Raw genomic sequence first — 15725 nt, 5'->3', positions numbered from 1 at the left:
CTCCCTTGGGGGAGGGGAGATCTCTGCTATTCTGTTAAAATGCTAATGAAATAAACTTGATGGATGCTTGAAGCTTTGACCCTCAGCTTTTCCAATACTTTGAAGAGAATTGGTTTTCACATGATTTTACATCAGTACAATGGAGTGGCTGACTATGGAAATTGTTATATATGCCATGACTATCTCGAATGTAAGAAATTGGGCAATTGATTCAAATCATTTGAGCAGTTTGTCTAAAAACATAACACACTTTTCTTGCATAGATTTTATTTAACTATGAAAACTAACAAAACAGTTTATAAATTAATAAATAATAACATATTTTTGCGTAATATCCCGTTTCATTCAATATCAATTTGAGGAGGTGCTGTTATAAAATAGCACAGTGAGTAACTTACTATAATATATAGCATTGAATAAAAGTGATTCACATCAGTCCTGTGCAACACTTCAATATTGGACAGTGGCTGGTTGAATGCAAACAAGGTGTGACTGGCTCTGAAACGGTCTAAACATGACTGTGTAAGAAGCAAACTGATGACCAATGATACTTTACATTTTGTTGAAACATCAAAAACGGGTGAGGACAATGCAAGTTAGTGATTTATGTCATGGATTGTTTTTTTAGAAATCACCAGATTGTCTGCCGACATTCCTTATTTTATGGATGAAATTATAGCTAAAACCAATATGCAATAGTCTAACCTAATCCAGTTGTCCACACTCTTTCAATGCTGATGCATGCACATTTCTACAAATATTTGTCAGCAATGGCACTTGCTTCAACTAAACTTTTTTCATAGTTAATATGTGTACAAAGTTCCACTTAAAAATCATATATTGTTTCTATGTTATTTCCAATACAAATGCTAAGGCTACAACAATGCTCTTTTAAGAGACAGCTTAAAATATGTATTACAATGCTTCAAGGCAAGGCATACATCTAACAAGATCATCCTCCACCAGAAAGCTGGTATTTGAGTTCTTATCCCACAAAAGTATATTCTTCAGTACAAGGTCTCCTATACGAACATTATACAATGTAAAATGTCATGATAAATGTTCCCATATTCATTTAGAGAGCAGCTCCTAGAATAAAAATAGGCATTTCATTGATCTTAAAATTAAATAAAAAATACAACAAGTGTACCATACTGGAAATTCTTTCATATCTTTCACAGATAAAAACAACCTACCGGGTATAAGGAAAAAAGAATGTCCTTAAGTAACAAATATTACTGATATTAGGCTTTTTTTCTGAAAAAAATAAAATAATTTAAAATATACTTCTGTAATTAAACTCTCATATTAAATGTTTAAATGATATGTCAAGTGTAAGACAAGAAACAGTAGTAAATAAAATAATTGGACATCCCAATAACTGATATTAAAGACAGTCATTTAATAAGTTTACACAAAACTGCCAGAAACAAAAACATTGAATTGACATCCAAAGAAAACTTTGCTACACAAATATAAATAGAAATACAATGTACACAGCCGTTGTAACATTACAGAACTCAATATGTTGGCAGAATAAAAAAGTATTCTTAAAATAGCCACTCATTTTCCACTAAAACTTAACCTTCAGAAGAAAGCATTAACTATTATTGTACAGTCGTTTGAGCCAGTGGACTTTCAAATGAAATTGGCATTAACATTGATTGAAGAAAAACATATTTATCTCTCAGCAGAATTTCCTCAATATTGATTTTATACCTAAGTAACATTTAATGTTGAGTCCATAAACAGTACGGTAAAAAATTCACAATCTCTCCACTGGGTTCACTATAATTTCTATTTAACACACAAACAATAATGACAACCTCTGATCTGATTTTTTTTTAAAATAAACAATGTTATATAATTCCAGAATTCCAGTACCCCGGTAATCCTGCCAGACTTTGGTCTCACTCCCGAAACATTCTGCATAGCAGTCTACTTACACAAACAAGGCTTAATCCAATCAAAGACCTGACTTTACTATCTGTTTAAACATAATTCTCTTTAAGCTCTTATATATAAATGCAAACAAGACATGACTAGTTTACATTGTTAACATTAAAAAGTACTCAATGTCTTTGACATCATGCATCCTGACCACTCCTGAAATAGTGACTGGACTATTATTGCTACATGAATGACAAAGATATACATGTATAATACAATTCAAGCTTACATAAAATAAGTAAGCATTTTTTTAAGTTAGATAAAGCGGTTATTTCTGCACCCCTCCCCCCTTAAAGCAAAAAAAAAGTAATGAAAAGTTTACGCCACAGTATGAGTACTATGTACTTGAACGGATAACCACAAATTAGAGCAAGTATACTAACAACCTCTATGCACAGTAATGTGCTTAACGTAATAATTAAAGCCCCGATAACTTACATAAAATATAAAAACAAAAATATAATAATTTCATCTGTCTAAAGTGAATCAGACTGAAATGGATAAATATTATGCAATATCAAAACAAGTATACAACATAAGGGAATTTAATGGCTTTCAAGAAATAGGAATGTGTACAACAAATCTCTGCTACATGAATAATGAGAAATATCTGTATAAATTCAAGGTGCGTACAACCTCAATACGCACCAAGGAAGGAACAATGTCATGAGGATTTATTTTGGTTGTGAGATTCCATGATAAAAATGTAAATCATGGCAAGTTTTCAATGTGTAACTTCACATATAGCACACTTAAATTCAATGATGAATATAGCTGTAATAAATGCAATCCCACCAACGATTAAGGACATTTTCTGTAAAATTCATACTTGTAGTTGAAAAGGTTACGGAATGTAAAAATAATGCTCATGGAATTATTAGATATACAGGAAGCAAAGCAAAATCATCTTCAAAGACATTACAAATATCGGCCTGCTCAAAAGCTTGATATGATTAATGTGTTTAATGTCCCATACAAACTGGGCCCATTTTTAACAATAATTTGTGAGCAGCTAGACATGAAAATGGAATGTGCAAATTATTGATAAGCTAAACAAGTAACATTGAATTTGATTTGATTTTCTGTGTAAAATTGCTCTGGGTCCATTGAGATAGTCCTGTACAGCAGTTTAGTGCGCTATTTGCCCCAGTGTTGATGGAGGTGTCGGGCAGTGGTCAGTTGAACACAGGCAGGTCATACAGGCTGTAACCCTCACAGCCGGTCACTGCCAGGTAGATATACACCAGGTGATAGGCTGCAAGGATAGTAAACATGAATGTATCAGCAGTAAAATAAATATCATGCTTTTTTATCATTATCAAACCTCTGATGAGTGAGAATGTTAGATTATCATTATCAAACCTCTGATGAGTGAGAATGTTAGATTTATCATTATCAAACCTCTGATGAGTGAGAATGTTAGATTATTGTTATCAAACCTCTGATGAGTGAGAATGTTAGATTATTATTATCAAACCTCTGATGAGTGAGAATGTTAGATTATCATTAACAAACCTCTGATGAGTGAGAATGTTAGATTATCATTATCAAATCTCTGATGAGTGAGAATGTTAGATTATCATTATCAAACCTCTGATGAGTGAGAATGTTAGATTATCATTATCAAACCTCTGATGAGTGAGAATGTTAGATTATCATTATCAAATCTCTGATGAGTGAGAATGTTAGATTATTATTATCATCAAACCTCTGATGAGTGAGAATGTTAGATTATTATTATCAAACCTCTGATGAGTGAGAATGTTAGATTATTATTATCAAACCTCTGATGAATAAGAATAGAAAGACTGTGTATGAACAAATATACCTTAACTTAGTTTTGTGGTGAACATACAGGATTTCTAGTCTTTTGTAAAGAAAAATGTTAGTTTGAATGCTGGCTTCACTTTTTTCTTTTATTTAAAAACAAGTTTCTTCTTGTTTAATTTGAACTTCACATGAACATGCTTGCTTATTGATTGCCCTAATGGTTTGCCAAGGTCTTCAACTTCCAACAAAGCGTCATATAGGCAAATCAAGGCCACTAGTTCCAAATCACATAATGCTTTAAATATGACCACAAAAAATCTCAGATCAGCTCAAATATAATCTATGAAGCTTTTTCACATAACAGGTACGAGTGGGGCACAAACACTCAAGATTAACTTGCTGAGTCAACCATGACATTATCAACTGAGCTATGGAAGCATTCAATGCATATACTTCTACATGTATATCATATTTACATATTTGCCAAAAATAAACATGAAGATAAATTAAAAAAAAATTGGCTGTTGAATTGTGCTAATAGAGTAAGAAGGATCAAGCCAACTTGTCTGAGTAACACATATGCTAATCTTTTTTTTGTCACTAATTGAATTTAATACAGGCACACACAATAAACACAATATGTATATATTTAAACATGATATTCAAGGCATGAAAGAGATCATCCGTCTTTGGTTAACCAAGCAATGCTATAAGGAATGTTACAATTTGCTCTTTAACCAATAAGTAAGATATCAAGCTTTTTTTTTTTTTATCAAATATACCGTAAATGACTGGGTATAAGACGATAGGGGGTATAAGACGCAGGGAAAAAAATATGTGAAAAATCCGAGAAAAAAACTTTTAATCTATGTTTTTGGTTAAAAGACGCATAGAAAAAATGTCAAAATCGTCCGGCATTTTCAGCCACCATGTTTGTTGACAGTGACAAAAATTTTTTTTTCGTGAAAATGGCGATGGTTATCTTTAAAACCATACAACCATACTGTCGAGAATGAAAAGTTATGTTATGCAAAAAATATTTTGACAGTGCCCAACTTTGCTTTTTTATATGTAAGTTTGATTATTGTTTAATTCAATTTATTATTCAAAATAATATTGAATACCGTAATTCACAAGAGTTCGGACACCATAAATTAATTTTTTTTTCGCTCTCCGAATACATAGAAAATTATCATTTTTACATTTTATTTACATGTTTGTTTAACCTGCCTTTTTTCTTCATGTTTGCTTTTTACCACTTATTAATTTATCCGTAGTAATCAATGGTCATAAACTTATTTATTACGCCTATAAGTGTAAATCCTTCATGAAGTTTATTAAAACACCATTTTATACATGCACTGAACTGAATAAACACATTCCATCGGCTTCAGATCAAAGAGTCACACTGTGTGACGTCACATAACTTACAGTTATACCCACGAGGATCTCGTGGAGAGCATGGACATTGCTATGCAGGATTAATGTATAACTGTACGATTATTGCTTCATATAGTCTATAAGTGTGGTACAAGTTTAAAAGCTTATTGGCAGATCGTTTTACAAACATGCCATGTCAATGTTACGGTAGTTTTTATCCTTAGACTTGCCTCAGTGGTTCCATTCAGTCTATTGGCTAGTAGCTTTAACAATCTAATGTAAACACTCCAATTCTACTCTTTAAATCTAAGGAGCCCTTGATCAACTTGTTTTATAACAAAGAAATAAAAATTACCTCCAGGTATTAAGCACAGCAAGCCACCAATGAAAAACACCAAGCAATGAAATCCTGAAACAGTACGTAAATACTGGTTATTATTCTATACCTAATTTAAATGTCCAACCATAAAAGCTCATTTGATTCATGCACATACAAATATCCGTATTTATATAATTCCCATGTTAAACCCACGATGAAGACCACAATGCATGCAGAGATTATGAATGAAGTCAGAATCAACAGGCTCTCATAAATGGGTTTTCTTAAAGCATCATTCTGCCACAACCATGGCAAGAAGGATTAAGCCAATTATATTTTGGTTATTATACCAACTATAAATGTCAGACTACCAAGCTTATGACTTGTATCATTATCAATGAGTACTAGTACATAACCAAACTCTGCTAAAATATATAGAATGTAGTGGTACATTGGGATGAAAAACATCCTTATGGAACTTGGGAAATTTCTTAACGAACAAAGAGAACCTCTAGTTGGCTTCACCAAGAGACTCCTTTACCTCTGCCTGGCGAAACAACAATGCCGATGCCAACGAAGAAGAGGATGGAGCCGATCACGGTGAGCATGACAGCCCCCAACACAACCTTCCAGTTCTCGCGGATCTTTGGGTGCTGAATCCACCTGCAATACACAATATGTTGTATTACTCTTTCGTTAAAACAGAAAAGCTAGTATGCAAAAAATTAAAAATAATTATGTTGACTTTTACTTTTAACTATAGAATGAGTTGTCATCAGAAATTCATATATCTATACTGAACATTTAGTTCTTTGTGTAGCATATATATTCAGCTTGCATACATGTAAAACATTTACTCTACTACTCAACTAATCATGCTTACTGAAATATTCATGGAAATTCATGCTGTATAAATCATTTTATTTTCAAACATTCAAAATGCATTACTCACCTCATTGCCACCTTGTATGCTTTATATATCAAATAGTGCAAACAAAGCTGTATTTACATGTGCATTTTTTTTCAGATATTTAAATTCTGTATAAAAGTTGGGATGCCAAAAACTAAGATAAAAGATTACAGTAGCAAGCCCTTAGTTGAAAAAGGCATGCAGCACCGTCACATTATTTCCAAAAGGTGCAAGTGCTTTTAATTTGGCAGGAAAAAAAATATTCTGCATGGGCAGGGAAAACAGTAAAAGCTTTGGCCCAAGATCTGGACAAATTTATCAAAATGGCAATGCTGTTAGAAAAATAATGAGCTCATTTAAGAGTTAGTTAAACATGATCTTGCTTAAAAATTATGCATTGAGCCCTTTTTACGTTCAGTTGCAGGTATTCTGTTCCCAACAACTTGTAATTAGATGGCAGACATACAGTCCTGTAGTTATTTCTTATGAAAAGGAATAGAGCCATAGCTTACCCAGCATTTTCAGCAAAAGACCGAGTTGTTACATGAGTGTCTTCAGAGAGTGTGCTGCTTTTCCGACTGTTCGTAGGTGATGGCAGTAACAAACTGATGAAAACATATAACCACAATTGACTATCAATAGTGTAATTAAAACTTGTGCATATAAGTGTACCAATGTTATGATTAAGTATAAGAATTGTGGAGTGCTTATACAATGAATGGAAGAAATGTATCTTCATGCTTATAAATTGCTTTGTAAACAAAAGTCCAGTGTACAGTGACTGATAAATGCAGTACCTTGTTGGTTTGCTTCCCTCTTTCCTGTCATCTGGGTATTCCCCTACCTGCAAGGTCAATGTTAACCATTTCTGTACAATTAGGGAATAAAAAAATCATTAACCCTAACCCATTTTGCACTTTCTGTCATACAAATTAATAATATTTTACCTTTTATTAACAAGAGACTTACAATTACATGTAGTAGATACTTTATTAACAAGAGACTTACAATTACATGTAGTAGATACTTATCTTCTAAGAAAACCCTTATTCAAACATATGTAACCGGGTATATGATGTGTGTATAGCAGCACTTATACTGTCTCACTATAGAGCTTGCTTTTATAGCGATGCAGTAGAGTGTCGCTTGCAGAGCAAGAGGTCGTACATTTAGTGCCCAACGAGGGACCTGTGTTATATGATATGCCTCAAGGTCTTTGCAAATTGACCTTTATCCCGAAATTCGAGGACAAATTTCAAAATGTAGGGGGAATGTGTAACCGGGTATACGATGTGTATATAGAGGCACTTATACTGTCTCGCACTAGGGCTAGCTTTTATAGCGAGACAGTATAAGTGCCGCTATATACACATCGTATACCAGGTTACACATATTAATCAAGATCTTTACATCCGTCATAATTAATCCTCCACAACATTTGGGGGGTGATATCGGGCTGCTCTTTGTATCTGTCCATCCTTTAATACTTTATAAAAGAAAACTGGCTGCTTTTAATTCTAGACATGTTTACATGCATTTTGTGTTAATATCTGACCGGCTTAAATCTACAAACTTATATCCCAAATATTCACTTTGATAATATATAAGTTTTCCATGTAATGAGGCTTTCAAGCACTATCCCATAGCAAGCCTGGTTAGAGGCATTTCTGACGCATTCCCAATGGTGAAATTCTCAAAATCATGCAGAGTTTCCTAATTGGATAAACTAGCTCTCGATTTGTTATTCCCAATTTCAGAATTTAGTTTGATTGGTTAGAAGAAATGTCAATTAAGATTATATTAGATATCAGTTATGACAGCCAAAACAAATCAAACTGATACAGTATTTTCATTATAGTTTGTATGATTCTGTTTTTTCCTTTTCATGATTTTTTTTAGGAAATACATTACTTATAGTATAATAGGCAAACGGGGAGTCTAAAAAGCTTGGACTATTAAATAACCAACATAATCCGAAACACGTAGATATCCGAATTTGCTTCACATGAAATAAAACTTACCGCATAAACATTATTCTGGCGGTTTTTCGCTGGCGACTGGGCTGTCAATTTAGTGGAACCGTACACTATTACTTTATCTTCATCATCCGAAATGTCTGGCTCTTCGATTACTATAGTTTCATGTGTAGTTTGTTGTTGTTGTGCCATCTCTCATTTTCATAAGCTGTCGCTTACGTCAATCACATCATTTTAATTGTCAAGGGACATAAATTTGCTGCAGTTTTTTCGATCGGAGAAGCACTTTTCAGACCTTAAATCATGCCGACATTCAACATTTTTGTGACAACAGCAAAGAAAGATGTCCCGGCTGATTTTGTTTTGAAAGCATCGAAATTTATTGCTGCTCAGCTAGGGAAACCGGAATCTGTAAGGAGTTTAACCACTTGTAATACGTTTTCGAGGCTCCGTTCAATAAATTGCCTGTAAAGTTTTTATCTGTTGAAAAATCTTTTGTCATTTCATGTTTTTAGGATCTATTACGAGAATTCTCCAAAAAACGTTCAATTTCCTGTTTAAATAAGTGGCGATGGTGTTAACTTATAAGAATGCCAATCTAGGAAATATCTACAGTAGGAAATATAACTTCCTCATTATTAAAATTTTAATTAAGAAATAAACAGAACAGAACTTTTATTTCCAAGAAGGTCATAGACCCATCTGGCAAAACATGAATATATACAATGGTGATAAAAGCATTAATAACACAATAAGCACAATTTATGCTAAAAGAATACCATAAATAAATTATAATAATGAATACATAATTATGCAGACATTGAGAGGTGCACTAAAAGTTAATATTTATCTAGATGTCTTCATTAGAGTACTTTATTCACATAAGGTTACTGTGTAATTGTAAACAAACAAATAAATGGCAGTTACACCAAAACCTAAACATGGAGTTGAATGTAGTGTATCTTAATTCAAATGCTTTAAAAATATACACACTTGCATTTTTCAAAATAGCTTCATTTTGATGTTAAAGCTGCACTCTGAGTCTCACAGATTTACAGTTTTTACAACTTTTTTTATTTTTTGTCTTGGAATGGGCAAATTTTTGCGCAAATATCTGCAAACCAATGATAAAAGATTGCTGCCAAAGATCAGATGGCAGATTTTCATATTTCCGTTCGAAAATTACTGTTTTATGACTAATGGTTTAAGAAAAATGCATAACACATCAATTTTTGAACTTAAATACCAAAATCTGCGATCTAATTTTTTGTCAACAGTCTTATATAACTGGTTTCCATGCATTTTTCGCAAAAATTGGCTCGTTCCATGACAAAAATTAAAAAAGTTGTCAAAACGTTCAATCTGTGAGAGTGCAGCTTTAAAGAATTTCACTAATTTATGCATACTGGGACATTGTCTAAAATAATAAATTCCTAGGTAAATATCTATCTCTGAGTTCAGTATACAATGTGTACTGACTACTCAACAAAATGATAATTGTCTTCTAATAAATTACAAATGGAACGTATACATTCATTTATTGATTTTGATTGCGGTCTGTTCAGAAAAGACATCTACCTGTTTCAATGACTTACGGAACTTTATAACATTTAATATTTTAAGGCATGGCTGAAGTCTAAAACTTGACACATTTTTATATAATCTAGCTCTAATCGACGCATAAAGTTTTCCATGCCAATCCTGGATGAAATTATCTTTCAGCCACTGTTTCACAAATGACAAAAATAATTCAACATAACCTATTCTTAATAAAACCATGCAACAAATAAACCTAAACTGCAAAGAAGATCTTTAGTAAGTGAACACCAATTTGGTTTGTTTGCATTTCCTTCCATATCATTCTTAAGCATAATATAAACCTTTTTTATGTATGTGTTATTATCTGTATCAATAGTTTTACCCAGTATTTAATTATATTCATATATATGTCTAATTGTCCGAATTCTCCTTACCGTAAATAAAATCATTCTGGGTTGTCTTTTTGACACCGAGTAGACGTTTGCAGAATTGAAGATGCAATCTTTCAACTGCATAATCTTGTACAAAATCCCAAACTTCTCTTACATAATTTAAAATTGGGGCAATTAGTTTGTTGAATAGATCAAGTCTATGCTTTACTGATAGACAAGTGAACTTAATAAAGATATTTATTCATTTGAAAAATGGCTTAAAGCTTGACCTGCTAATGTAGTTTGGGCATCCGAAAAGGATCCTCCTTTATTACGGTAAACACCACACCAAGATATGAGACCTGTTGGCGATTGCTTATTCCTTGTTATTGTAGTAAAACTTTAAATCATTTCTCATTCTCTCTTGTTTACCAAACATCATAATTTTTGTTTATTGTAACTGTATTTACATTTAACTTCCATTTTTTGCAATATTCAAGTAGAGCATCTAAACTTATTTGCAGCTCATTTGCCGAGTTTGCAAATATAACAATATCATCAGCATGTAAAAGGGAATACCTTAAACATATCGACATCAATCCCATTATATGTATAAAAATATCTTCTATGTCATTCAGAAACATCGAAAAAAGAGAGGCGACAAACTTTCTCCTTTTCTTACACCAAGAGTTCAATCAAATCCATCTCCTAATTAATACAGTATTATATTTCACTTTTGATTTGACCAAATCATACATAGATTTAATTATATTCAACATACATTCAACATATTACCCCTTATTCCAAGCTTTATCAATTAATACCACAGATTGTCCCTAACTACACAATCAAAGGGTTTTTAAAATCTATAAAAGGACAGTATAATTTACAGTATGTTATGCAAGCAAAACCTAATCATGAAACAAATTGAGAAATAAACATTACATACAACTTGCTGAAGTATAACCAATTAAGCAATACTTGTTTACAATTAAATTGTTTACAAACATCCATATTGTTATATTACACTTGTGTAACACAGAAAAATATGTCCTGGTAATACAAAACCACAAACAAGATAAAGCATGTGATAAAATTATATATGCATGCAATAAACTTGGATTATAATTCTTGCTTAAACTGATTTTATTCACACTCCTGTCACAGTAATTCACACAGGAGTCAGACATTTGGCTCCTTACCATTTCTGCCCCTTGATACATGTAAAACATCAGACAAGCTTACCATTTCAGTTGTCCACCTAAATGGCCGTCAACCAGTCTTCTACGATGGCAGTTACAAAGATATATTAGAAATGTCAAAAAAAAAAAAAAATGTCCCTTCATGTAGCTTAACATTTTGGTACCCCAACCGGTAGACATTTTGGAAACTAGAACTTTTTGTGAAGACATTTCTGACCCTTATTTTTAACCAGGTTTTCACAGAGTGAAACCTAGTTATAAGAATGACGAACGTTGTTGTTCGGCCTGGCGGCTGAAACTATGAAACTGAATTATTTCAGTAAGGGTTGACATATCTTGACCAAACTTGGTCTATAGGAAGAGTTTATGGATACCTTTCATGTAATTGCGTTTGGGGTCCCTAGAATCAAGGTCAAGGTCACTGTTACTAAAAATAGAAAACCGGTTGAAACTGAATAACTTTAGTTAGGTCAAAATCACAGTTACTAAAAATAGAAAAACAGTTGAAACTGAATAACTTGAGTTAGGATTGATATGTCTTGACCCAACTTGGTATAAAGGAAGAGTTTATGGATACCTTTCATGGGATTGTGTTTGGGGTCCCTAGGGTCAAGGTCACTGTTACTAAAAATAGAAAAACAGTTAAATTTGAATAACTTTAGTCAGGGTTCACATATCTTGACCAAACTTGGTTAATAGGAAGAGTTTATTGATACCGTTCATGGGATTGCGTTTGGGGTCCCTAGAGTCAAGATTAAGGTCACTGTTACTAAAAATAGAAAAACAGTTGAAACTGAATAACTTAAGTTAGGGTTGACATATCTTGACCCAACTTGGTATAAAGGAAGAGTTTATGGATACCTTTCATTAGATTGCGTTTGGAGTCCCTAGGGTCAAGGTCGCTGTTACTTAAAACAGAAAAACAGTTGAAACTGAATCACTGTAGTCAGGGTTCACATATCTTGACCAGACTTGGTATAAAGGAAAAGTTAATGAAGATCTTTCATGGGATTGCGTTTGGGGTCCCTAGGGTCAAGGTCACTGTAACTAAAAAAAGAAGAATGGTTGAAACTAAATAACTTCAGTCAGGGTTCACATATTTTGCCCAAACTTGGTAAATAGGAAGAATTTATGGAGACCTTTCATGGGATTGCGTACACGGCTTCTATGTTCAAGGTCAAGGTCACTGTTACTAAAAATAGAAGAATGGTTGAAACTGAATAACTTATGTCAGGGTCCACATATCTTGACTAAGCTTGGTCTATAGGAAGAGTTTATGGATACTTTGCATGGGATTGCATTTGGGGCCCCTAGGGTCAAGGTCACTGTTACTAAAAATAAATAACTGTTTGGTACTGAACAACTTTAGTTAGAGTTGACATATTGTGACCAAATTGGTATGTAGAAAGAGTTTATGGAGACCTTTCATAGGATTGTGTTTGAGACCCCAAGGGTCAAGGTCACTGTTACTAAAAAAAATAACTGTTTGGTACTGAACAACTTTAGTTAGGGTTGACATATTGTGACCAACTTGGTATGTAGGAAGAGTTTATGGAGGACTACCATTGGATTGATTTTGGAGCCCCTTGCACGGTCAAGGTCAAGGTCACTGTTACTGAAAATAGAAGAAATCAGTTAAAACTGAATCACACAACGAAGGCTGAAGTTCTTTTGTCAGTCATTGAAAACCTGGTTTTGTCGCATTGCCGCATTTCTTGTTAAATGGTTAGATTGTTGATGTAACATTTAATATTATATGTTATTTTTGTCATTATTACTTTTCTAATATTATTGATTTTGTTGACTATTTGAAGAATAAGGAGAGCTATACTACTCACCCTGGCGTCGGTTTCACACCTTGGTTAAGGTTTTGCGTGCAAGCACACATAGGTTAATATCTCAGCAACTACCTGAGGTATTGCATTGAGACTTTATACAATGGTACTCAACCATCCAACCTACTTAATAAACCAAGTTAGATAACTCATGTTTGCATTAATTTTTTAATATTATGTTTCAGTATGTAACAGTGCGGCTGGTTCCTGACCAAATAATGAGCCATGGTGGTTCTACAGACCCCTGTGCGAGTGTCCAGGTGAGTTGTTATGCCTCCTTTGAAGAAGCAGGGATATATTGCTAAGACACTCTATATGGTAGGGAGGTTGGCCATGAATTCCTTACACCTACCTTCATTCAAGTTCACTTTGGTACTAATGACTTCCTTAGCAACCAATGAATTTCTTATACACCAATGCTTTGCAAGGAACAACCTCCTTATGAACCATCACATTTCTTGGCAACCACTTACTTCCTTTAAGCAAGCAATGACATCCTCCTCATAATATCACTGACTTGTTGGGTCATTTTAATCAGGTGAGCGGTATAGGGCCAAGATCTTATTTTGATATTGATATCTTTTACCAATTTTGTGGTTATATATAATGAATGATTGATGTTCTTATTATCATGAATTAAAGCATGAAAGTTTCTTTATAATTTCATAACAAATTTACAAAGTTTTATATTTTTTACAACTTTAAATGTGTAAAACATAAGATTTGTTGCAAATTATCTGAACTCTGAAGCGTACCGTTCTGAAATAGTTCTCTCTTCTTTTTCTGAAATAGTTCTTTCTTTTATTACCTCATGAAACAGTGTACACATGTACATAGTTTTACTGTAAGATGCACAAGTCCCACCATCATAATTGTGTCACACTGCGTGAGGCCCCAATAGAATTTCTTCAAATTTCTTCAAAATTAAATTGTTGATAACGGTACATTAACACATTGACAAATAAAATAATTTTGGACAAAACTATTGATTGAGCCTCAAATAAGAGTCAGTGAATGTATATTTGCAGCTTTATCCTGTCATAAAGGCATGTGCTAAATTTACTGTACTTTGAAACAATAACTTTGTGATGGTATGTTATAAATGTAAGTGGCCTGTTTTGTGTAATGCATCCTTGCTTTTCACCCTATTAGGTGTTCAGTATTGGCGCTATTGGTGGAGAGAAAAACAAGAACCATTCACAAGCCATTGGAAAGTTCATCAACTCTGAACTTGGGATTCCAATTGACAGGTATGGTACTGTACTAAAATTTCAAATTTGATGTGTTTAGGCCTCAAGTTTGTCTGAGGTTCATTTTGTACTAAAATTATCTGAATTGCAGTGCATTACGAAAGTTATGTGACACTTGATAGTTTTCAAATTGTGAATCATTATCAAGCCTACCTTTCACATGACAATACTTGTGTCTGTGAATGTATTTGCAGGTTTTACGTAACCTTCATCGATGTTGCACGAAGTGATTGTGGTTACAATGGCAGTACGTTTGCTTGATGAGGGAATACTGGAGGCCTTGACCACTGTGTCACAATCAGGCTCTTGTTCTAGAATGATCATACTGACAGTATTTCTCAAATTATAAGTGCTTAGGTTTTATGAAATGCTTAAACCTTTGTTGTTTTTGATGCTAATTGGCTAGAAAATAATGTGGTAATTATTGTTGGTATCATATTTGCTATTTAATGCTCAATGCAAAATTAATGTTCACTGCAAAATTAAAGGATTTATCCTTATCATTCAAATTTAAAGTGACGGCACTTGGATTAATGAAATAAAGTCAAGGTTACTATGCATAAATTTGCTACATCTTGATAAATAAGTAATGAAAATTGTAATATGAAATAACAGAAATATTTTCACAAAATTTTGCCATACTGTGCCATGAGTGTATTAATTTCTTATTGAGAAATGACATACATATATAATTACATTCTACCGTATATTATGCTAAAACAAATTGTTGTTGCTGTTTCTTCTATCTGGCTAGCAAAATAATGTTCACTGCAAAATAAAAGGATTTATCCTTATCATGCCAGCTTAAAGAGAAGGATAATGATTATTGAAATGTCAAGTGTTTTTTTTTTATGTCAGTAGTAAATTCAAAGCAATTTGTTACAATACTTGTACATTTTCTTGGAAAACTAGGAAAAAATAAAAAATAAACCAAAATGTTGCCAAACTGTGCCATAACTGTACTATAAGTGTATTAATTTAGTATTATGAAATGATCTGAGTACATATATATCATGTTTAATTTGTGCTTTATAACCCTTTTGTATCCAGTGCTGCAATAAATGTTTAACATATACAAACTCCTCAAGTACAATGTAAGCAGATATCCATAACAAATCCAAACAAGAGCTGTCGTAAGACAGCGTGCTCGACTATGTCGCTTTGACTTAGAAGTGAATACAATAATGTTATATGTGCCTGTCAAAAGCAATAAAACAATCAAA

At 33.0% G+C, this 15725-nt stretch overlaps 2 protein-coding genes across 2 annotated transcripts; one reads left to right on the top strand and one right to left on the bottom strand.

Moving 5' to 3' along the window:
- Positions 1-256: 256 nt before the first annotated feature.
- On the bottom strand, positions 257-8571 carry LOC128230576 (transmembrane protein 134-like). The gene is made up of 6 exons (XM_052942984.1): positions 8351-8571; positions 7127-7173; positions 6842-6934; positions 5961-6082; positions 5456-5509; positions 257-3205 (listed from the first exon to the last, which is right to left on the bottom strand). Exons 1-6 carry the CDS (start codon positions 8495-8497, stop codon positions 3126-3128), a joined length of 543 nt encoding a protein of 180 aa, XP_052798944.1. The 5' UTR covers positions 8498-8571; the 3' UTR covers positions 257-3125.
- On the top strand, positions 8543-15581 carry LOC128230578 (macrophage migration inhibitory factor homolog). The gene is made up of 4 exons (XM_052942987.1): positions 8543-8716; positions 13438-13512; positions 14405-14502; positions 14697-15581. The coding sequence occupies exons 1-4, from the start codon at positions 8609-8611 to the stop codon at positions 14761-14763; spliced, it is 348 nt and encodes a 115-aa protein (XP_052798947.1). The 5' UTR covers positions 8543-8608; the 3' UTR covers positions 14764-15581.
- The last annotated feature ends 144 nt before the right edge of the window (positions 15582-15725 follow it).

The sequence above is a fragment of the Mya arenaria genome, chromosome 4 (genome assembly GCF_026914265.1).
Source record: "Mya arenaria isolate MELC-2E11 chromosome 4, ASM2691426v1".
Lineage (NCBI taxonomy): Eukaryota > Metazoa > Mollusca > Bivalvia > Myida > Myidae > Mya > Mya arenaria.
This window is presented reverse-complemented; position numbering and strand designations above follow the sequence as displayed.